Source organism: Dermacentor silvarum, chromosome 11 (genome assembly GCF_013339745.2).
Source record: "Dermacentor silvarum isolate Dsil-2018 chromosome 11, BIME_Dsil_1.4, whole genome shotgun sequence".
Taxonomy (NCBI): domain Eukaryota; kingdom Metazoa; phylum Arthropoda; class Arachnida; order Ixodida; family Ixodidae; genus Dermacentor; species Dermacentor silvarum.
The window spans coordinates 61,451,689-61,475,598 of record NC_051164.1 but is presented as its reverse complement, the minus strand read 5'-3'; the positions used below and the strand labels follow the sequence as shown (position 1 = coordinate 61,475,598).

The 23,910-nt window shown below is 48.4% G+C and overlaps 1 protein-coding gene across 1 annotated transcript in view; it reads right to left on the bottom strand.

Annotated features, from left to right (window-relative positions):
- Positions 1-2,301: 2,301 nt before the first annotated feature.
- LOC119433507 (vasculin) overlaps positions 2,302-23,910 on the bottom strand; it is a 54,751-nt gene continuing 33,142 nt past the window's right edge. The window contains exons 8-13 of the mRNA XM_037700746.2: positions 23,533-23,661; positions 17,573-17,718; positions 13,141-13,320; positions 7,893-8,017; positions 6,234-6,336; positions 2,302-3,961 (exon numbers count right to left, since the gene is read on the bottom strand). Coding sequence (XP_037556674.1) covers positions 3,755-3,961; positions 6,234-6,336; positions 7,893-8,017; positions 13,141-13,320; positions 17,573-17,718; positions 23,533-23,661 — 890 coding nt within the window. The 3' untranslated portion in view covers positions 2,302-3,754. The remainder of the gene's footprint in view (positions 3,962-6,233; positions 6,337-7,892; positions 8,018-13,140; positions 13,321-17,572; positions 17,719-23,532; positions 23,662-23,910) is intronic.

The following is a 23,910-nucleotide window of genomic DNA, read 5'->3' as shown; positions in this document are numbered from 1 at the left end:
CCGCGGTCATCGAGTGAGGTGTGTTCATGTTTGCTCGTGCGCGTGACACCATGCTTGTTAATTTACTTAGAAAGCGAATGTTTAGAAGTTTATACGGCCGATAAAACTACTATCCTTACTTCGTGTAGCTGTCTACTACTTTGCTATCGCAATCGATGCTTCGCCTTTCGGACGAGACTGCGACATTTTATTGCGATAGCAATTATATGGACACTCAAAAGCAGATTTCTGCCGTCGGCGTCGCCGTGAGGTTCCGTATGACGTCATTTGGAGAAGAAATCGTCGCCGCGCGCCGAACGCTGTATGTGCGAGTGAAAGGGCGCGAGGGGCGCGTCTTTCACGGGGAGTGAACGCACGGCGGAGAACAAACGCGCGTTCTGCGCCGTGCTCGCTTAAGGGCTGCAGAAGTAGGCGTCTTTTTTCTCCTTTACAATCACCATATATGTAGAGCAAACGCGCCTTCTTCCGACGCGCGAGAGGCCGTGGGGGAGGGGGAGGAAAAGGAGGCGACGTTTAGCTGCGGCACGAAGTGCCTATTTATATCAAAGGCTCCGGCAACAGTCACCAACGCCGCACGCATTTTGAGCGAACGCGGGCAAAACGCCGATGGCGTCGACAACAGTTCTGCGTGTTGCCGATGCTGCTGCATGTCCAAGTTTATACAGCTGATAAAGCTAATATCATTACTCCGTATAGCTCTCTACAAGTTTGCTATCGCAATTGATGCTTCGCCTTTCAGGCGAAACTGCGACAACTTTTTTATTCCAAATCTGCCATTAGCACTTCACGGTCGATCAAAATGGCTGAGGCCTCGCCCATATGGGCTTAACACAGACTAGAATAGTTTTAGGCTATACCGGCCTTGGGGACAGAAACACCCGCCCGCTGCGGCGCGCACCTCCCTAATATATAGTTTGCTCGCAGCGACCTCAGCATATATACTTTTCGTTGTTTTGCGCCTCAGTTAGGGTTTTGCCGCGCCGGTCGTCCCACTCAACCGTATTCTAGTATACACTCTAAATACAGCCACCCTGGCCGTGCCGACAGCAGCGACAACAGCCAGGAGTAGCCACGCGCACGCCGGCCACTCGCCAGAAGGGCCTTAAAGTCTTGAGCGTGAAAACTACGAGAAACTGTGCGGGTGGCGCCGTCGCGCGGTGTACGGAATGTGAACGGCTGCATTTTTTTTTCTTTTTTCGGAGAACGAATCCGCTCGCTGTTCGCGGCCACTACTGGAGCGCGCCGTTCTGGTGCATCGTGGCGCAATTTCGGTGAATTTTCCACTTCTCGCGAGCGGAAGCACGGGCGTACCTACCACCAGAGTTGCGTTTTCTTCGGAGGCTCCGCGCTGCCACAGCTGACACCAGCACATGGACATCTTCCACTTCGCTCGAATCAAAATCCATGGCTGTTGCCGGAATGCGAAACCAGCGAACATAGTGGCAGCGAAGTGCGCGCAAACTGTGTATATTCCTAGATTCTCGCTGAGAACGATAATCGCCGGGATTGCGACTTGCATGTCGCGCTCAGCCGAGCTTGCAGGTGTGAGCTTCAGTCGCTTTTTGGTCGCGAGTCACCAATGGTCGCGCAACCTCAAGTCACCGGTGTTTCGATGGCACCACCACCACCGGAGGGCGGAAGGAAGGGAAACTAGATACGCAAGCGCTTGGAACACCGACAAAGAGAGGGCGGTGCGAACGCAGACATGGCCGACGCAGGTCGGCCTTTTGGGCTAAGATCCGATCGTAGAAGTACAAACCCATACAGGAATATCTCTTGCTTTGCTACCAGCGAGTCAGCATTGAGGCAACCACCGTCGATGCACTTGGCTCCTGGGACCCAGGAAACAGGCTCCTGGGACCCAGTCCTGAAACAACTGTGCAGCAGGAGCTGTGCAACAACTGTGCACCTCCGGCTGTTGCAAGAAGCTCGCAATCAAAGAAACGATTGCAGCTTCTCGCGAAGTCTACTCTACACACGTAGCATCCAGGTCAGGGAACACATTCCCCACTGGTTTCACCTGCCACAACGTGAGAAGCCTTCAATAAACAAACACAGCAACCACACAGATACACGCACACACACTGGCTTCCCTTGAATAACAGAAAGTTACAAATAAAGTTATTTTCACCGCATGGAAAATGTAAGCAACATTTTCAGAAACCTCTGTGTTACCCTTGTGCATGGGACCTCTTTGGGCACCAGGTGTGAAAAGGGTAGTTCAAGGAGCAAAGGCACACAACAAGCATGAAATATCTTGGAGCCTTCGGAAAAAGGCAGCCAGAGCAAAAACAACGGATCTTTTCCAAGTTCACATTTTTTATTCAATCTTCTCAACAAGAGCGTGCTCAGTCGAATCACTTTAGAAGGGATGTCATTTACAAGAAGAAATAAAAAGTCACTGTACAAAAGAGAGGGGGAGACATCTCTCAAGAGAAGCGTCGCATCCGTCCAATTCCCCTTGCACCACTGCAAACTTCGTTGCACGCTCAGAAGGGGGAGGGGGGCACCCCTTGACAAATCCCGTTCCTTGCGGGAGAGACCTCAGCAATAGTCTATTTACAAAATCACGCCACGCCCAGTGATCCAGCTTGGCGCCAAAGCAATACGCCAGCAGGCCAAGTTTGCGGAGCTGTGGCCTCATCACCTGCACAATAACACTGCTCTCCCTCACTGCGGTAGTTTCCTCAGAGAAAGCGAGACGAGGGGAAAAAAAGGGGGGGGGGGGGGGGCAAACACTGACAAAACGTGGCTGCACGCTCAGTTGACACTGAATTGCAGTTGAGTAAACTAGCAAGTGCACAATTAATTTCAAGGCAACAGCACCCTCGTGCAAAAGAAGTACGTCCAACACATCTAAAAATTACCAAATTCACGTCGAGAAGCAAAGTTGTGCCAAGCTACAACCTGTCCAATACCCTCTCAGGGCCTGGGCAACACCAACGGGCTGCCGCAAAGCGGATTCAATTGTCGTATTTTTCTTCGAACTCCCAACTAGCGGAACGTGGCAGTAGCAAAACTTGCATACCTGTGCAGTACTTGCATCACAATTTCCAATCTGCCTCAATAAGGGTCACAATTCAAGAAATATTCCCCATGCCCACAATATAACCCTTCGCGTAGTAGCTACCTGCAAGACAATTCAATGAAAACACAAGGAAAAAAATAAAGGTGAAACGGATGAACATGGCACATTGTAGCGCATGAAAGACAAAAGAGAGACTCACAAAGCTGGGCCCATGTCACACAAGGCAGCACGAGCATTGCAGTCGTCAAGGCAGCCAACGCTGGGGTACGAACGAGACAAAGGAACAAATTTGTTTCGGCCGAGCCATGGACAGGCATGTGCACGCGACAAGCACTTTGCCCCCATGAACAGTCGCCAAAATCCATCACGCCGAAAGGTCTCAACGTACTGCTGTCCTTCACGCAGGCGAATCTCTCTCACAGCGGCAGTCACACAATGACATGCTCACACTCTCAGCGCACTAGCAGGGACAGTAAGGGGCAGGCCGCCGCAGCTGTCCCAAAGTCACGACTAAAAACGAGGAGACATAAGCTCCCTGTTGGCTACTCTCGCAGGGGTGAGTGGTGAATAAGAAACTCTTACCACCATCGGACAGTGTTCAGAAAGAAGGCAAAGAAAGCAGGTGGGGGGAGGGCAGAGTCTCTCTCCAGGAATACAGTCCGCAAGTAAACAAAGGGGGCAGGCAAAACTGGCAGAAGCAAGGAAACGGGTCGAAGTGGTGCCTCGTCAGTTGCTGTCGGATTCTGTGTCGGATGAAGATGACGAAGAGCTCCAGCCATTGCCCAGCGGGACCGCCAAGTTGGTGAAGGCCTGGCCGCATGCACGGCGCGGACTCCAGAGGGCAGCACGGTCGGGCAGAGCTGCTGCAGTACGCTGGATGCCATTGCGCTGTGGCTGTTGTTGCTGCTGTTGCTGCTGCTGCTTCTCCTGGCGCTGCGTGGGAGAGACACACCTTTATTTAAACAAAGGTCGGCGGGAAAGGTCTTCGTAACATAACGTAACAATATGGTGGCACATTCTGCAACAATTTACAGCCCTTTTGCGCTACGTGTGACGCTAACCTCCTGCACTAAGCTCCTCAATTTTGACATCATGCGAGAGTCAGTTCTGCACGAGTACTCCTGTACTTGCCGCTTTGAAAGAGCAGACTGAGCAGGTGCTGTGCAAGCTCTCTGCAGCTGACGACATGGCATCATGCTTGCCTAGTGGTGTATAGAGACAAACATCTTTAGCCTTTTGGTGAAAGCATTCATTCTAGCGATTTGACGAGTGGATGCAGTTCTATTCACAGCTGCTGTACGGTTGCCGACCGATTTTCCAGACCTGGCGGGGACGAAAAATAGTCCGAAAAATCGAACAGTCCAAAAAACTAGCGCAGCCAAGAAAACTAAATTTATTAGGCTTAGAGCGGCTTAAAAAAAATCTCGAATAATGCCTTGCCTCATACTACGCTTGGAGGCGATCAGATTTGCTTGGATATGCACAAGAGTGACGTCTCCATATACAGTCAACAAGAACTCCTGCCAACGGAGTTCGCCATGGCGATCAAACAAACGAGCCACATTTATTTGCACCACTCCGCTATCGTGAAGACACAGGAGGTGGCGCCGATCACACAAATGCGAAGCCGCACGAACACACATAAAGATGCGACATCTACGAGACACACCTGCTCAGTGGACACACCACGTGCAAAATAGCAACCAAAACTTTCGAAAAAGAAATACAGATCCTGCATTAAGTGATTATGACGATAGTGCTGCCCCCCCCCCCCCCCCAAAAGAAAGAAATAAAACAGAAAAATTGCCCTCCCCTGGAGCGTTTTGTCAGCCAAGGCTGAGTGGGCATGGCCTCCGAGACAGAAGGAGGGCACGCGCTCTATTCATAGTGTGCGCCTCCCAATGTTGGAGGCTATAGAGCGGGCCACTGGAAGCCATGCCTGGTCAAGCAAGTGGAAAATCCAGCATGGCAGCCTCCAAGATCAGGTAGCGTGGCTCAGAACGAGCGATTTAATCCAGAAAATCAAACTTTGGAGCCTAAATTCGTCCAAAAAAAAAAAAAGCACTCACAAAAATGCATTAGCTCTATGGGAACCCTGATGGTGCATTTATGAAATCCGAAATATCCATCAAGACCAAATTTGAGTCCGAAAAGTCCATCGTCTACTGTGCACTCAATGCGGCTCTCGGAAAGCTGAAAAGCAGCACTGTGAGCAAATCGAGAATACAGGGGACAAATTGAATGGTGCTATTTTACGACATCGTGTGTGCTAATGATGCTAAAAAAATCAAGCAAATCACCGTATGGCATCAATTTCATTTTTGGCTTGTTTTGGCTATGAGCCTTGTCATTGGGAACGAAAACAGTGCTGTTGCTGCTCATCGCAGTGGCAAAATCAACACGCAATCATGCAGATGGAGTCCAAATTATTGAGCGGCGAGCTATGAGGAGTCCGAAATTTTGGTTGTCCTTATGCATTGCATTTACGGGGCACATGACATAATTCTTACGCAGTAAGCATCGGAGATCGGAACCTCTTTCATCACTGAACATGCGGAGTGGCACGTTTCTGCAACAAGTGGCTGCAGAGCAACACTTGTGCTAGCAACCAAGACATAGTACATAGCATAAAGAAAATGCCAAGCTGTACAAATAATGTGTGACTTGATTATACCTTACATCCAGTGGTTATCCCATAGAAGGTGTTGCACACCTAGAACGAAGTGCGCTGCAAAACATACACGAGTAAGACTTCTATGATCACACTAAATGTGTAGCTTTCGCAGTGTTACCTGCTATGTACAAAATGAAGCACAGTCACAACCCCCTCATGTGACAATTGTTGCACACTACTCACACTACGCATGTGCACACCCCAGGGGACGGTTTCTCGGACGATCACTTTCCAAGATAGTTCCGGCTCCCGCGAGATGCTGCACTGGATGCATGCGCCCAAGGGTCGGACAAACGCTAGAAAGAAGCTCACTGGTGATTGTGGAGTGAGTTTCGCGAAAGTGAAGTCACCGTTCGAAGTGATCGGTCGAGAATACCGCCCCAGGCTGGCAGACCTAAAACAACAGCACTGCAAAACACTCGGAGTGTGCTTCCACAGCATTGCCTGCTAAGTAGGTAACGGAGCACGGAGTCATGCGTGACGATTGCTGCACTCTCTCCTACATGCAGGCAGAATGGAGCCTGTACCCACCATCTTGGTCAGGTACTGGAACTCGCGGAGCTCGTCCTCGGTGAGTGGTGCGTAGGCGTCGTCATCCGAGGCCTCCTCCTTCCAGCCCATCTCCCGCAGCAGCCTGCAAAGGTGCACAAAGAGCAGAGCAGCTATAGGAGGCAGTGTTGCCAGATGATATAAAGGAATCTAAGAGTTGAAATATCTAAGGAATCTAACAGTTCAAAGGACTTTCTAAAGAAAATTTAATTACAGGAGACTTCCGTTCATTTGACTCTGGTTGATTCAATTTTTCTGTCAATTCGATCCCGGCCGAAGATCCCGCCAGGCGGCGCCCATACATTTGTATGGGCCCAAACTGTGATTATTTTGATTCTAAAATTGGCCTATGCTGGATAATCCGAACTTGACCAGTCAGTACACTCCACCTGACCTCTATGGTGACCAGAATAGCAACCCCTTTAGTGGTAGCATCTGTCTCAGTGAAGCTTTGGGGTCAGTGAATGTGTTGAACACAAGTTGCCTCCTGTCGAGAACATCTACTTTTGGCCTGCCCAGGAAGATTTTCAAGCAATAACCATAGCTCACAATGTCTTATTACGGTATTTACCCGATTCTAAGAAGCACCTTTTTTTCCAAGAAAACTGGACCGAAAATAGCCTGAGAAGTGCAATCGGATGCAATACCAAAATCATCCTTGTGGCGTACGTATGCTTTGCTGCACAACACAGTGTGGAATAAGCAACCAAAGTTGCACAAGTGAGGCGCTGCATAAGCATATCGGGAGAAAAAGGGCACAGTGCAGCTGGCAATGCACACTTCGTGTGGATCGGTTAAAATGAGTTACATAATCGTCAGTTCTCTTTCGTCAGTTTCGCCGTAATAGAGCCATGTTATGCGGTGAAGCATATCGAAAGTTGAAAGGATCCACTGCCACGAAATATTGTACGTGTCCCTTAATTATACATGTATGCATCCACCGTCCGCAGTGACAGTACGAGTGCTGACAGGTCTAATTGTACTGACACCACTCAGAGCTGTTTCTGACGTTGCTGTGGCGACTTGCGACCTTCCTTGTGGTTACGTTTCTTTCCCAGGGTCCCTTGAAAACCTTATCAACGACGTTCTACTGCATGCGGTTTTCCACAAATTGAGCTTTTGACATTTTTTTTTTATTTGGCTTTCAAAGGCCACGTCCCCCTTTAAATGCAGTCTCACACAAGGGCATACCAGCCTTGGCAGTAACGTACGAAGATGGTGTCCCTTGTGCACAGGCAGGTATAAATGTCAAAAACGACAGGGAAACGAGCAAGAAACGAAGCTGCTGCGTAAGGGTAGAACTTCGTGCCTATGTGTTGTCACAAAGCTGTGCCGCAATCAAGTTTCACTAAGTCAGATCAATTCACCCAAATGACTGCTGTGGTGAACTGGCACATAATCCTCAGCGGAAAGCAAGACAGCCTGGCATGAGATGGCTTTCTCTGGCACCTGATAACTCGCCTCCAATGACAAAACGTTTTCCACTCTCTCGCTGTTATGCACGCATAGCGTATTCTGCAGTGAATGGTCACTCAGTAATTGGCATAATATTCTGTATCTGAGTCGCCTTTTACACTACTTGTTAAGGAGCTTGCAGCCAGCTGCCCGGAACTGTTGCTTTTTCTGCGAAGTGATGCTCACCTCTGCTCCGCTTCCAGCGAACTAGACAGTGGCGTATGTTCGGGTGTCTCGAGCGACAGCTTTTCCACGTCGCACGTTGGAGGCTCCAAGTCACTGCCTTCATCACCCCTCGGGCCATTCTGCACCTGCACAGAATCGGTATTAGGTTCATAGCAGGAAACAGTACACAAATAACCATACAGAATGCGATGTTAGGCTAGTTGGTACATGCTTGAAATGTGGTTCTGGTGCAACAAAACTAAGAGGAAAGAAGAAGGGACAGAGAGAGCGCCAACTTGCAACTTGTTTCCTCTTAGTTTTGTTCCGCCAGAACCACATTTCAACCATACAGGAGGAGGTCTGAGAGCATTAGGCTGTAGGGGGACCTCCTGTCAAAGGTTACAATTATAGAGTAAATGCTAAAAGCCCATATTCAGCATGGGGTCTCCCCTTCATCTGAAGAGCGGCTTCAACAATTACAGTCAACGTCCGATTTATCGGACTCCCTAAGGGCCGTGAAAATGTCCAAAAAAGTGAATGCATGCCTTTTACTGCCTCCAAGGGCTCAAATCGCCACGGGCACGTCCAAAATAACTCTAAAGGCCTGCCAGTACACTCATTAGGTGTGTCGGTGCTCGTACTGTGATAAGAAGCGGCAGGCGCACGCATGTAAAATTAAGGAATACACACCATGCCCCGTAACAATTGCCCCTTCCCACTCTTGGCATGCTTCACCGCAGTACTGTAAAAACCGGAATATAGGTCGAACTTTTTTTTTTCAAAAATCCAGCAACGCAACTTCATTCTGTCACCATTGTGCAACCGGCTGAGTCACATTTGTTTAAAGGTAAGGGTAGAGCATACAGTCCATTTTTAGGTTGTTTCGCTACTTTTGCCATTGAAAAAGATTTTTTTCATTTTTAGATTTCGTTAGTTGGGGGGGTCGACCTATATTCCGGTTCGACCTATAGTCCGGTTTTTACGGTACTTACCATATGCTTCCCTGCGTAACACAATTGTATTGAGGCGAAGCTGACTTTCAGGAACCATGCAACGCGTTGTCTTTTCTAAGCTTCGAAGCAACTGGTGAGGATTACAAAGGCGGAGTCAGCGCCATTGCTGACAGCGGCGAATTCTTTCATTGATAATCACGGCACCGAACAGCAAGAAACTTGGCAGCGTAAGTGGAAGCAGGTAGGCCTAGCTTTGCCGTGGTGGTGGCTACGGCTGCCAGTAGGTCTGCGTGCGAGAGCGCCAGTTCGAGGCAGCGAGATAATCAAAATGGCGGCAGTGGTGGCTTTTATTAATGCCGTTTCAGACCTGCGGTCATGGCAAAAAGTCCAGAAAATCGGACGCCGAAGGTTTTTTTGCATTCAAAATTTCAGACGTTCTTATGCATTGACGTGGTGGTGCCGCAAAGGCGTCCGAAAGATCGGGCATCCAGAAAATCAGTCGTTGACTGCAATAGCTAGAATCCTTAAGGCCAAACTACACGTACGCATGCCGGCGCGCAAAAGCTCCCGCCCGTTTTTTGCACCACACGAGGAATGGCGGTTTGAATCTACAAGACGCACACCAGCGCGCATCCACTTAGCTCACATTTTCGCCTTGGTAGACATCGTTACACGATGACAATCTCCACAAGCACCGGCACAGAAATCCTGATGTCATAATTTGCGCAGGGTTCATTCGCAGATCTTGCTCTGATCTCACCGAGGGTTTCAGGTCATAATAACGCTCTTATTTTCTCGGGCATCATATTATAGAGAAAGAGTGGAAGCAGCATATTATTACGACTTGGGTAAACTTTTCTTAGTCGACATCATGGGTGAAATCGCACTTGAGGAACTGCTCCTAAAGGCCTCCTCTGCCCTCCAGAGGTGTGCGCTGCTGCTCTTGTCGGCGCTGAGAACAATGCTGCTATAGGCCCCCTTCATTTATAGTTCAGAGCAAAGAAACAAGTGTGCTTGTTGATCTTCTCTGAAGCAGAAATACTGCCACTATTAAGTGCGGACTTTGTTTATTTGCCATCGGAGATGAGCTTTGGCTAACCATACCGCTCACCTTTCCAACGTAGAATATTTCAGGAACTTGCAAGCATGTAATAATAGAAACCTGCATCTCCTTGTTGCACAAGCTGACAGCTACAGATGACAGCTTTTCACTCTGTGTGCTTTATTTATTGCCCTGTCTGTCACTAGTACCAGATGACATGTGCCGCTGAGCACCGTTGTACTGAGCGCAGCACCATTTTTGCGTCATGATGCGGAGAAGTGACGAACTATGCTCCAGACAGGTCGGTTCGCACGCCTACTCCTCTAGCCCATGAACGTGCTCTAGCAAACATAATCCTGAAGCTATGCGGACGTGTCTTGTTAGGCCTATGGGCACCGGAATCAGAGAACGATCTCAGAAATTGTATGCACTAAGCGCGCATAACTAACGTTTCAGGCGAGTTTAGAGAAAGCGAGAGCTCATTTCAATACAGTAGAACCCCGCTGATACGTTTTTCACGGGACCATAAAAAAAAACGTAAGAGCCGAGAAACGGGAAAAATTGAAAAATGAGAGCAGTGGTGATCGGCACACAATTTTATTTCAGTGCTAGCGCTTGAAAAAATCGTGAAGCGTTGCCTGGCGCATTTTCTCACGCCCCAACAGCACGAGGCGTTTTTCGAGAAGCTGCAGTGCCGTGTGGCACTCAACATCGTCGCTTGAGCTCACGTACTTTCTGAGCAAATCTAGTGCCGTTACGGCCGACGAGGAGGTTGGATCCCGCAGCTGCTCCCTTTCTCCCTCCTCCTCAACTTCGTCTTCACTGCTGCACACATCGGCACGCTCGGCCACAATTTCGTCGACAGATAAAACCTCGGAGGTGACAACGGCGTCATCAATAGAAATGTAATCACTGTACGCGATTCCGTCACCAACAGTTTGCATCGCTGTGCAGAGTTCGTCGAAATCGGCGAAGGCTTCACCTCCAACGGCTTTTTCGGTGCCGTCTGCACGCGCGCTGAAGCAATTCGCAAAGCAATGTTGAACCGTACTTGCAGTGACAGCGCTGCATGCCGAAGCTAAATAGTGCATGGCACCTATGATTGTAATGCCTGTCGGCTGCTTGCCACACTCCACATTGGCCAGAGATCGCTTTACAATGCATTTCCGGTAGAAGTGCTTTATGTTTTTGATCATGCCAGCGTCCAAGGACTGAAGGTGGCTTGTGGTGTTGGCGGGGAGAAAAACCACCTTGATATTTCCTAGCGACTTGGTGTCTTTCGGATGCGCGGAGCAGTTGTCCAGAAAAAGAATTACTTTCTGTCCTGGCAGCCCATCTTCGAGTGCATATAAACCAAAAACTCTTCAAAAAGCGAGCATGTCATCCAGGCCTTGCTATTGTTCCTGTAGTGGCAAGGCAGGTGGCGGATATTCTTAAAGCAGCGTGGGTTCCGAAATTTGCCGATAACCCAGGGTTTCATCAATTCGGGGCCATCCGAGTTGCAGCACAGCAGCACTGTTAAGCGCTCCTTGCTGTATTTTCCTCCGTGGCAAGCCTCACCTTTTAGGCTCAGTGTCTTGGATGGCTGCACCTTGAAGAAAAAACCTGCTTCATCGGCATTTAAGATATCCCTGGGTGCGTAGCCGCTGATAACGGACGTCACGGTGTCTTTCCAGGTGTCGACGGTTGCCATGTCGACGCTTGCAGCCTCTCCGTTGACCGTCCGGTAGCATATCCCATGCCTCTTTTTAAAGCGGTCGATCCATCCGTTTGACGCACAAAAACTCTCGATGCCCAGCTTGTCAGCAATCTCAACTGCTTTTTCTCGCAAGATGGTGCCGCCGAAGTTGACTCCTGCAGCTCTCGCTTGTTTAAACCACTTGAATACGGCCTCATCAAACTGTGTGTGCTCCGAACCCCGGGCTTGCTTACATCCGCCGGCGAAGTTTCTGGCGTTTTCTTCAATTTCGTTCCTTCTTGCGACAATGGTGTTGAGAGTTGAAGGCGTTAGTCCTAGTTCCTTCGCTATACACACCCTCTTCCGCATTGGATTTTCTTCCACAGCGCGGAGGATATTCAACTTCTCTTGCAGCGAAAATTCTTTTCATTTGCTTGATTCCATCCTGGTGGTAGACTATGCTTCCACGGCAGTCAAACCAAGACGGCTCAGACTGGAGCCAAAAACTTGTTTCTGCACGTCCGTGCGGCCTTAACCGAAGGAGATGACGAGCGATGGAGCAAGGGAGCCGTGACACAGAGTCAGCCACATTGACAAGCAGGAGCGTTTGGCGCAGCGGCAGGCAGACAACTTGGAGCTTATAATGTCGAAGCGGAAGAACGAAGCTTGCACCTTCGTGCGACGACTCGCAACACAAAGACAGCGCGAGATAACTGCAGGAAGCATGAACGGACCACTTGGACGCGACAACGATAACGATGATGATGAGTCCACGCCAACGCGACGGCTCTCTGGGCAACGGAAACGGATCTTGAAGGCCCTGCTTTTACTACATGCGTGCGCCGAAACAAATTTAAAAACTAAAAACTCGTCACAGACGCCAACTATAAATCGTAAATACTGATCTCAAAGGCCATAATTTTGCTGGCGGGAGCCGGAAACGCAATGGTCGTCGCCCATTGTGCGGCTAACCCTACAGTCAAGTCAATGCTACGTGAAAAGTCAAAATGGTCGTCGGCACTGGCCGCTTAGAGTGTCGATTCGCGACTTAACAAGCGGGAACGTTACCACACTTGCTACGTAACAGCGGGGTTCCTAATGCATTGGGTAATCATAATCACGTCGACGGCGGCCATGGTTTCCTCCGCAGCGGTTGCAGCAAACAGTTGTTTCGGTTTGACTCGGTGCAAAGCTGCCAAGGATGAAGAGCACCGGCTACATCGTGATGAACGGACGATCTGTTGGCGATCAGCCCACTGGCGAAAAAATAATGGGGATGTGGGGGCAGTAGTGCAAATGAAGGCGTGCGCTGCGAAGGAAGTCGCGAGGCCTCGATCGCCGGTGCGAGAGCTAATGAGTCTCGAGATGATCAGAATTGCTGCTTCCGCACTGCTTTTGTAAAAAAATAGCAACAGGATTTGATCATTCCTTCACTAAATAAAAGCGCGTTGACCTAGTAAACACTTGCTTATTGTTATCTTGGTACCCTAATTCAATATTCGGTTAATTCGGGCATTTATTCCGGTCCCGTAAATTCTGAATTAACAAAGTTTTACAGTACACATAAATAGCTGTAAGATGGGGGGGAGCAGTTACCTCGGCGTGACCATTGGTACGGTCATGCAGGTCCATGGTGTCACCACCTGCATCCTTGGCCGTCGCTGTCTCATCGTCCTTGCCGTCAGCGGAGCGCAGTGCTTTGAGGAAGTCCCCCTTGTTGCCCTTGGTCTTGGGGTGCTTCACCAGGATCTCCATGGCGTGCACCAGCTGGCCCTTCTGCACATCCATCATCATCATTATCAGCCTATATTTATGTCCACTGCAGGACGAAGGCCCCTCCCTACGATCTCCAATTACCCGTCTTGTGCTAGCTGATTCCAGCTTGCGCCTGCAAATTTCCTAACTTCATCACCTCACTTCGTTTTCTGCCGTCCTCGACTGTGCTTCCCTTCTCTTGGTATCCCTTCTGCAACTCTAATAGTCCACCGGTTATCTACCCTACGTGTTACATGGCCTGCCCAGCTCCCATTTTTTTTTCTCTTAATGTCAACTAGAAGATCGGCTATACCCGTTTGTTCACTGATCCACACTGCTCTGTTCCTGTCTCCTACCGTTACCATCGCTCTTACATCCACACACCCCCAATGCTTGGAGCAGCTGCCTTTCCAACAGAATGCACTTTCCAACCTGTAAACATAAAAATCCATAATATCCCACGGACACATCAAGGAGGAAGAGCGGGGTAAAAAGGGAATAGCGCACATGTTCTTAAAGCATGCTTAAAGCATGTTCTTAAATTTCCAGCCTTGCAATGCGCCTGGTTATCGGGTACGTGACAATATATACAGATATATATATATATATATATATACAGTGAAATCTCAATGATATGAATCTCACGGGGTCATGAAAATATTCGTATTAGCCGAAACTCGTATCATCGAAACACAATTAAAACTAGCTAAATTAAAGAGTCGGAGGTAAACTCACTCAGGCATGCGCACGTAAAAAGCATTTACAGTATAGATCACTTATAACGTCACACGTAAAAAGCATTTACAGTATAGATCACTTATAACGTAACTGTTTATAGCGCAGAACTGGCTACAACGCGGCCTTTCCCGACTCCTGTTTACCCTCCCATGGAACTCCATGTATACGCATGCCGCTTACAGTGCAGCCGCGTGAGACGAAATACTGGTTATAATGCGGCTTCCGCTGGAAAATCTCGCCAACAAGGGCGGTAGCGAGCACGCTTCTCAACGAGGCGCGCCCACCGACGGGAGAGGAGATCAACGAAGGCGATGCGGAGGAGGAGCATGAGACGTGGAGCATGAGTCCAAGGGCGATAAAATCTTCACCACGCGCCGTATGTGCGAGTGAAAGCGCGCCTTTCCCTTTACGCACGGAGAGCGAACGCACAGGGGAGAGCAAACGCGACTTCCGTCACGGCCGGGCGCGCCAGTCGAGCCCGGCCCTGCTTCCGTCGCGCGAAAGGCCGGGGGGGGGGGGGGGGGGGATTATGGGAGGGAGGGGGAGGGGGGGGGCAACGCTGTGCTGCGGGGCACCAAATGCGTATCTTGCAACTGAGCGCAAGGGTAACTGGTGACGCAATATCCCACCGAAAGGAGCAATGCGGGAAGGCAATGCAGGAGGGAGGGAAGGAGGGAGGGGGCGTCGTCTACTCTGCCAACAAATGCGTTTTTGTACTTTGCACCTGTGCCAGCTGTCGGGGTTGTCGCGCGCACCGTATCTTGAAAGCGATCTCCACACGGCTCTGACCTTTGTATGCGCTGTGCTTACTCCGCTCAGTTTCCGTTGAAGCGATAGACTGCACGAACCTTCGCTCGCTGCGGCGGCCGCGCGCAAATGCAAGAAAAGCGCCACCGCGTCAGCGTCAAACTCTTCACGCCCAGTCGCGGCCTCCGCGATGTCCGGCGCCACATCCGTGCCTCCACACCAAAAGAGAAAGGGAGAAAGCGCGTGACTGCGCGCTGTTCTTTTTCGCGGCCGTCGGTGGGGCGGCGTTTATTCGTATCAACTGACGCGGGTCGAAAATCGATTCATAACAACCGTTCTCTAGCACGTTGCAAAGTAATGGGGCTCAGCCGGGACCACAGAAAAATTCGTATCATCCGGAAATTCGTGTTAGCCGTGATCGTATCATCGAGATTCCACTGTATACAGGGTGTTTCAGCAAACACTTTCACAATTTATTTAAGGTTGCCTATGGCAGATAGCCCAATTCTAGTTAATGAGCTGGTCTACTCGAAGATGCGGACATAACGTGCACAAAAGATTGAAATGCATAATTGGCTAATTAACAAAAATTCACTAATTATATTTTTAACTAATTACCTGATGGGCCATATTGTAATTTACAAATTGTAGCTGTGGAGTTCGCAAGGCGGATCCACTTAGAATTAATTCACAAGATGGCACCAGTTTCGAGATATTAATTCCCGAACTTTGCGGAGAAATGCATTGGCGTCCCAGTTAGGTTCTTAACAAAATGTTGCTTCATGCATTGAAGCACAACATTAACTGGAACGCCAATGCATTTCTCCGCAAAGTTCGGGAATTAATATCTCGAAACTGGTGTCATCCCGAGAATTCGTTCCAAGTGGCCTTGCGAACTCCACGGCTACAATTTGTAAATTGCAATATGCCCGGGCCATCAGGTAATTAGTAAAAAACTTAATTATTGAATTTCTGTTAATTATTCGATTATGCATTTTAATTGCTTGTGCAAGTAATGTCCGCCTCTTCGAGTAGACCAGCTCATGAACTAGAATTGTGTATCTGCCACAGGCAACCTTTAAGAATTTTTGAAAGTGTTCGCTAAAACACCCTGTGTATATATATATATATATATATATATATATATATTATTTATTTATTTATTTATTTAAAAATATCTTACAGGCCCAAAGGGCATTGAGTAAGGGGGGGTTTACTTAATACAATGAAAGCACATGCAAACTAGTATAGAACAGGGTTACAATGCAAGTGAACATCAAAACGCAACGCAACAGAGTAAATTGCAAAATGTAAAAGAAGTTTCCAACGCAAGTGAAGAAAAAAATATATATGCTGCACAACAGAATACATTTCCGAAATAAGCACTAAAAGAGCATTTGAGTGCAAGTGAAGAAAAAAAAACTAACAAAAACGCAACACATCGCAAAATAAACAAAAGAACTTAAACGACGAGACCATGTTACAGCACTATTTAACAGAAAATATGTACCTCAAGCTTCTGGCGAAATGTGTTAAGGTTATTATCAGAGGCGATATGATCGGGAAGATCATTCCACATGCGGATGGCTTGTGGAAGTGCGGATGTGTTAAAAGCGTTCGTATTGCCAAAGATGCGCGTGAAGCTGAGGTGATTATGTAGCCTGCGTGACGTGAAAAGGGGGCGTTCAAGGTGTAACGAGGCTATTTTATTGCTGTAGACGTACTTGTGAAACAGGCATAGGAGAGATATCTGACGGCGGATGGCCAATGGTTGAAGGGAATGATCAAGTTTAAGTTGAGTCACACTTGAATGATTGTCATAGTTCCTTGAAATGTAACGGGCGGCTCTGTTCTGAACTGCTTCAAGCATGTTAATTTGATAATGAGCGGAAGGGGACCAAACAGATGAGGCATATTCAAGTTGTGGGCGGACGAAAGTTAAATAGGATAATTTGCGAACGTTTGAGGGGCAATGACGGAGGTTTCGTCGTAGATACCCTAAAGATACCCTAGATACCCTAAAGATATATATATACACATTTTTTTCTCCTTTTATGTTCACATTTACACAGAGGAAGGCAGGTTAACTCGCTAGCCCCACCATTGCTGAGTGCGGCAGTTGGCTGCGCGTTGCGGCCGAGTTCCGCCACGAGCACCCTATCTGCAGTAGGTACAAAGCCTACACGAGCCGAGATGGCTTATGGCTTCGTGTGCGCTATGTTCTCGCGTGCTGTGTGTTGGAGGTCGGGTATTGTCAAATTAGAAAAACGCGTTGAAGGTAGAGGCAGCGCCAAGCGTTCGCTCGCCACCTGCTGCCGCTCTTCATCGCGGCAGCCTTCTTACAGCGACTGCCTGCGGTCACCGAATGAGATCTGTTTATGTTTGCTTGTGCATGCATGACACCACAGTTTTCAATTTAGCTAGTGGGCGAATGTTACCTTTGTGTAGCTGTCCGATAATTTCAGACAAAACTGGGACTTTTTGTTTTGGCCAAGAATGCGTGTCTAATTTCTTTTTTCACTCTACTTTCACTTTTTTTGCATTATGCATTGTTTCTACTATGAATAATAGGAATGGGACTATCACGATAGGCACTATCATGTTGCTTACAATATCTTGTTCTATATATATATATTTATTTATTTATTATAGTAACCCCTTTTTTTGTTCCTCTTCTGTGTGGTTACAGGCGTACCATGCTGCTAAGATCTTGCATAAGATCGCACTATTTATAAATAAATAAATAAATACAAAAAGAATATTCCACAAGGTGATGCCTACGACTCACCTTATTTGACGGCAGCAGAGCCTTGTAAAGGGAGTTCTGCGAGGCCGACACACTCTTGATGGCTGGCAAAGGGGCAGTCAGGCTGGCGGGGCGACCCAGCTTGGGGCTGAGGGCGCCGGCCGCTGACACGACAGAAGGTGATGCACCTGCATGACAAGAAATCTATGCTAAGTTCTGCAATGACAACATTCCAAGATAAGTTTAGACCCTTTGAGGCTTATCTTGCCCCAAACATTAATCGCCATCTACCTTGCGTGGCTTTGCTTTAACGCTATGCACCCGGTACTTCCAGGCCACGAATGGCATGCAGATTTTCAGCTTGACATAGCATTCTTGACCGGAGAGTTGCAAAGGCATAGCTTTCAAAAAAAAAAAAAAAGGCAACACAAGCAAGACCGATGACAATTATTGTTTGGCAACAAGACTGTACCCCAAAGGGTGTAACCTTCCTTATAGCCTGAACACCTACAAATGCAATAGGGCTGACAGAATTTCATATACAGAATCCAGCACAACGACACCCAACTGGGAGCTTTCTTGCTTTGGAGGGCAGCGCTAAGCACGTTGTGAGGGAAATGCTGCTGACTTGGCAGGGTTCAACGCACATAATCCAAGCCAAGCGGCGTTGCAACAAGAAGGATGGCTGAGTAGGTGTTTGCTGGACCTCGATAAGTTGGCTGAGAAGGGTCCCGAGCTCTTAAATGCGGCAAGAGCTCGAGGCTATAGACACGGTCACCTGACCACGGACGGGTATGGCCTACTTATACTCAGTTTCAGATAGAGCGAGCAATGGTGTAGAAGTTACGCAAGCAGTGCGACCACAGTGCAGTTGCTTTTTATCTGCGACACAGTCTAAAGAATACCACTACTTCACATATGAATTGCAACATGCGAACTGGACAAAAAGTTGCATCCAATCACATTCTTTGTGCATCTTTGTGCTTCCAGTACACAATGTACTGTTTTGGTCATGAGCACAACTGTAACACTATGGCCTCCACATGTCATTCCGCTCAATCAATGGTAAACAGGTTTACATCCGCAATTACAGTCAAACCTCGATATAATGAACGTCAATTTAACGAAACTCGTGATGTCACAAACTATTTTTATTTCCGGAACTAAGTTTCATTGAAAACCGGCTTTTTTTTTTTTTCTCGAGATTTAACAAAGTAATTTTGCGATACGATTTCGATTTAACGAAGTTTTTGGCCATTTCAAGCATGTACTTGGAGCCTGTATGGCTGGTAAATCTACGAAAAAGCTATAAAAATGTGGGCCAAGGAATAAGTTATTTGCAAGCGTCCTTCCATATGAAAAGTTTGAGCGACAAAAACGCCGTTGAAGTGCACATAGGGATGCAGTATGCAGGAAACAGGGCTGTGCCATTTGTCGCGTAACAACTTAAAGAGGCCGCAGGGTGCGTGACAGCTCGGAGCACTCGGAAATACAGAAGAGCTGACGATTCCTTCAGTGCAAGGGGATTGGGGAAGGGGCGAGCATGGGGTAGCGCGATAAAGCATGCGCTAGAGAGGGGAGGGGGGCCGGGGACATATGCTATCTGGCCTCTCCCACTAATGCACACGTCTCCTCTCCTCTACCCTTGCTGTAGCTGCGCATGGCTGTTCATATGCAGGCCAGGCAATTTATCTTGGAGGTAACCTTCGGAGAGTGAAAAGGCCGAGCCGAGATGTTTGGCGCCGTCATGCGCATTTTGATCCCGTGCATCTAGTGTTGGCGGTCGCGTAATCTCAAGCTACCGAGGCACGGTGTGAAGCGTTCGCTCGCACCGCGACAGCAGGTGTTCTTGCTGATTGAGTGATCTTTGCCTGAGCGTGCGTGACACCGATAAAAGTAAGAATCTTACTTTGTGAACTTGTCTCCTTGCTATCACCATCTTCCACCTTTCAGGCAAAACTGCGACATTTCTTCGTTTTTTTCCTCAGCACGAATATCTGTATCATTATGCACTTTTGTTTTAGCAGCAAAGCTGTTCTAGCTAATCGTAAAAAGTGCCGCCTGCTGCCGCAAAACCTCGCCAAGCTATGACGCCACTGCGTTGCCTAGCAACCACCTTGCGGAGCGGCATGTGCCTTGCCTCCTCTCCATGCCGTGCACATGTTGCCTTGACATGGGACGTTAAGGAGAGGAAAGGAGAGCATGCGTGCGGCGCGCAATGCTCGGGAGAGGAAAAGAGAAAATAAGAGTGAGATAGAGAAACAAATTGTAGCAGCACCAAAGAGGCAACACGCAGAGCTGCTGCCAACGCCACCTGCATTTCCCCATTTCCTGCGTTCGTGCCAGGGAAACGCGGGCGGCGTTGGCAGCAGCTCGGCAGCAGCTCGGAGACACTGCACGCAACCGGTTTCTACCGCGACGCCGAGATCTGCGCATGCGCCGTGATAACGATTGGATCTGCGCATGCGCTGACCTTGAGGCAATAGCTATGTAAGCGTGTGCGCGGTGGTGCTCGATCAGTAGACGCCATGGGACGCCCAAAGATAGTTTGTACTCCCGAAGAAGAGGACGCGCTTTGCGATAAATTCCACAAAATGCAGGGGATGACTTGGCAGTGGTTAGCCTAGCCCAAAAGCCAGGAATAGCTAGGTGCCCATCAGCTCCGCTGTCTCTTTAGCATTGCCCCTACAATGCAAGTTATGCTAATTTTTTAAGTTTCAGGGTGCCATCTGATGATGGCTGCAGGCAATAAGCGCGGTCAGCCATGGTGTCCGAAATTTACGGTGCCGTGAGCCATGCGATGCATTGCTCTCGTCGCGTTCTGCACCGCGTGCACTTGCGCTCATAACCATGCTATTATGGCCCGACCTCCTTGCAATTTGTCTATAAGTGATTACTGACAAAACACTATCCACCATCAGTGGTGCAACAGCAAAAATAGGATCTGGAGCAATTTTTGGAGCAAGAAAATCTTGCTTTTGGAGCAGGAGAATCAAAATTTGGAGCAGGTTATAGAAAAAAAAACTCCGTTTTGGAGCACTAAATCCCAAATTTGGAGCAGTTCCACAAAGAACACTTACTCATAAAACGCCATAAAATTTACCCCGCATAATAAACGCACCCGCCAACTTTGCATTAGATTTCTGGGAAAAAAAGTATGTTCATTACGCGAGTAGTATATACAGTAATTCACATTAGCAGCGCAGGTGATGGCAGGGGCGTGATCGGAGATGGTTGTTCGGAGCGCGCGTTCAGTTTCGCCGTGCACGGTGGACCTAGGCGGCGCCCAGCGAACTTGAACGGGCTGCGAACAACGTCCGCAATTCCGGCCCAGCAGTGCACTGCACGCAACTTTTTCCGGCAAAAATATGGAAAGTACACATGCATTTCTTCGCGAGTGGTTTCCTTTCTCTTTTTTTTTTTTTTCTGGCGATGTGTCACGACATTCTGGCGGTAGTCGAAACATGCAGCAACTGTGACAATCTATTGGCATTTCGGCGGTGTACTGCAAAAATCGGCACCGTTTCATTAACGATGTGCTTGTTGCCGCATGGAACCAAACCCTTGCTAGTTTTATGCATTGCGTCGCCTACCAAGCTCACGCCGTCAGTGCCGGGTCGCTTTCTGTACCGTACAAGCGATTTTCCCGTGGAGCATTCGTAACCGCTCCGTTCGTAACCGCGTGCACGGATGATCTTGTTGAGTCAACGCAGCAATGGCGAACTGCTTTCGTTACTGCAAGCAACGCGCACTCCTTGTCTCCGTGAGATTTTACTGCATATACAACACGCCGCACTGCAACCAGCAGCAAAAATATTCTTCGGCACCCACCACCAAACACGACAACGTCTCGTTTGGGCATGTGTTTAGATACGGTGGCTAGCGTAGTTTAGACCTCGTCTGCGCTACTCAATCGGACTGGATTTGATGGCGATGTCCAAGCTGCAGATTGCCAATGCAGCCTTTGTTTCCCGCTAAAACTGGCGTAACAGAGAAATTTAGTGGTTGGTCCGGTGTTTTGGTGCAGCGTGGCGCAATTTCAACACATATCACGGTTTTTGCGCAGCTCAGCACAAAAATACGAAATTGTATCAAAATGGCGCAATTGGCGCAGCTGTTGCACCCCTGCACCATGAATAATCTGGGAACTTGTGAAATTATTTTTACTGCTGAAACTTCAAAACCTCAAATTAACGAAATTCACGACTTAACATAGTTTTCCGCTGCAAGTACATCTTTGTTATACCAAGGTCTAACCCTTAAACGATCGCAAAAAATTATAAAACATCAAAATTAAAATAAATAACCATAGATAAACTGGGTTTACACAGTAATTGTACAACCACGCGGCACGGCGTCTTCCTGTTCACCATTGTGCGCACGCTCATTGCTCACAAATGGCATTTGCCTCGCACTAGAGCACATATACACCTACAAAGCGGCAAGATTAACGTCCGGCACAACGGCAGGAAGCCAGCCGGCTAGCGCTGCCAAGCCAGTTGCCCTGCCCTAGCACGTTATCACCACCAATGACGAACATATGCTACACATTGTTCTTTACACAAAACAGTGACTGGCTGTACATCTTAATTTTTATTTTTCGTGACAAGTGATGACCACTGTCAAATGTGTTGCACGAACGAGAGCTGCAGCATGGGGAAAGTTAAACTCGGAGCCTACATATGGCTGCCACTGCATTGCATGCGAGATGGCTATACCGCATCACGTGCCTGGCAGTTTAAACGCAGTGAATAGCAGCATATCTTCTTGTTTGTATGAATTGATGTGATGACAAGTAAAGCGTTCTCGAAACGATGCATTTTGCGATCGTTAGAAATTGTGTTTGAAGTGCCGTATGCTACGGCTTTGCTTCAAAGGGAGGCCGAGCGGAGCGGAGTTACGAGGAGGGGTGGGAGGGAAGCGGATATGGCCCCACTGCAACTCTGCCGCATCGGTGTCAGTGGCTCCGGTGGCTCCCCTCCCCCTCCCTCTCAACTCCCTCGTAACTCCCTCACCTTCGACTGTCTCTGCATGCGCCCGCCGGCTTAGCCCGCTCCCTGAAGTTTCGTTTTCTGCCCCTATCGGGAAGCAAGCGTTGGCCGGCGTGGGCAGTTTCATTGGCCAGACTTGGCCTCCCCTGCTGCTTCCCTCTGCGCCGCAGCCGCAGCATTCAAGGTAAACACGTGACCAGAAAATAGAAGAAGCAGAAAGAAGGATTCACGGCCATTTTCTCCGCGTGGCTGAGACATAGGCACGTACACGCGTGTTTCAGCACGCTGCAGCAACGGCAATCTTGCCATTTGAGAGGGGGTGACATTTCTGCCCCAGTTTCTTTTTTTCTTTGAACGCGACGCTTAGGGGTCCCTCCTAAGCTTTTGCTCTGTGGCGGGGTCAGAGCAATGCTGGTAGGAGCCACCGCCACGTGATTTTGCGCACTGCTGAGAGCATTGTTGAAGCGCGGCATGTTAGAATTAACCGTTACAAATGCTTGCGCATTCGAATTCCCCTGATTTTATTTTAATTTTATTCGAGCATTCGAATGTTCACCCATTGGAATACACATAATTTTGACGGGACTACAGCATCAGTTCAAATAAAACGGAAGTTCGAATTAAGCATGTTCGAATTTACAAGAAACAAGAATTAACAAAATAACCATCTAGACAAAATTTGCCAGGCAATTTGTCTTTTGCAGCCGATAGTCTGTTAAAGCAGAAATGCAGAATTGGTTGCATTGATAATATAGGCAGACCAAACTAAGTGAAAATAGTCTGGTATATCAGAAAGTATGTTGTATTCGTTGCAATAGGTGTGGACTATATTTAGAAATGAAAACGACACAAAAATGTTCACTACTCTTAAGCCCACCACGAAATTCAAGGGTATTCAAGAACTGCTACGAACCCTGGAAAGATGCTAGCAGGTACAAAGTGAAGAAATGCATCGGTGTTCTGGCAACAAGTGTGTCACTAACCACCTGCCACAACAAAGCTAGTGCTTACCTGAGGTGGAGTTGGGGCTTTTGGAGCGCACTTCAAGCAGACTGGCAGCCTCCGTCCGAGTCGAGGGCCGCTGTGCCAGGTGCACCTTCTTCAGCACCGTCCCATGCACCTTGGAGTTGCGTGGGTTCTCTGAAACACACAACAGTGGAAGACTTGCTGGCGAGGCAAAGGAGGGCACAAAACTGTCGCACATAAGGTAATGAGTAGGAGTGCTTGAAAAAATTCTGCCTTGAAAAATACAGCCAGCCTTTATTATTGTGAGATTGTCTTGACTGTGACGAATAAGGCCCTGCCAAAGGTGTGAGGCAAGAAGTTTATTGGCGAACTTGCGTCCAGAACAAGTCAACACCAAGTCAAGTTCTACAGACTTTTTATCAG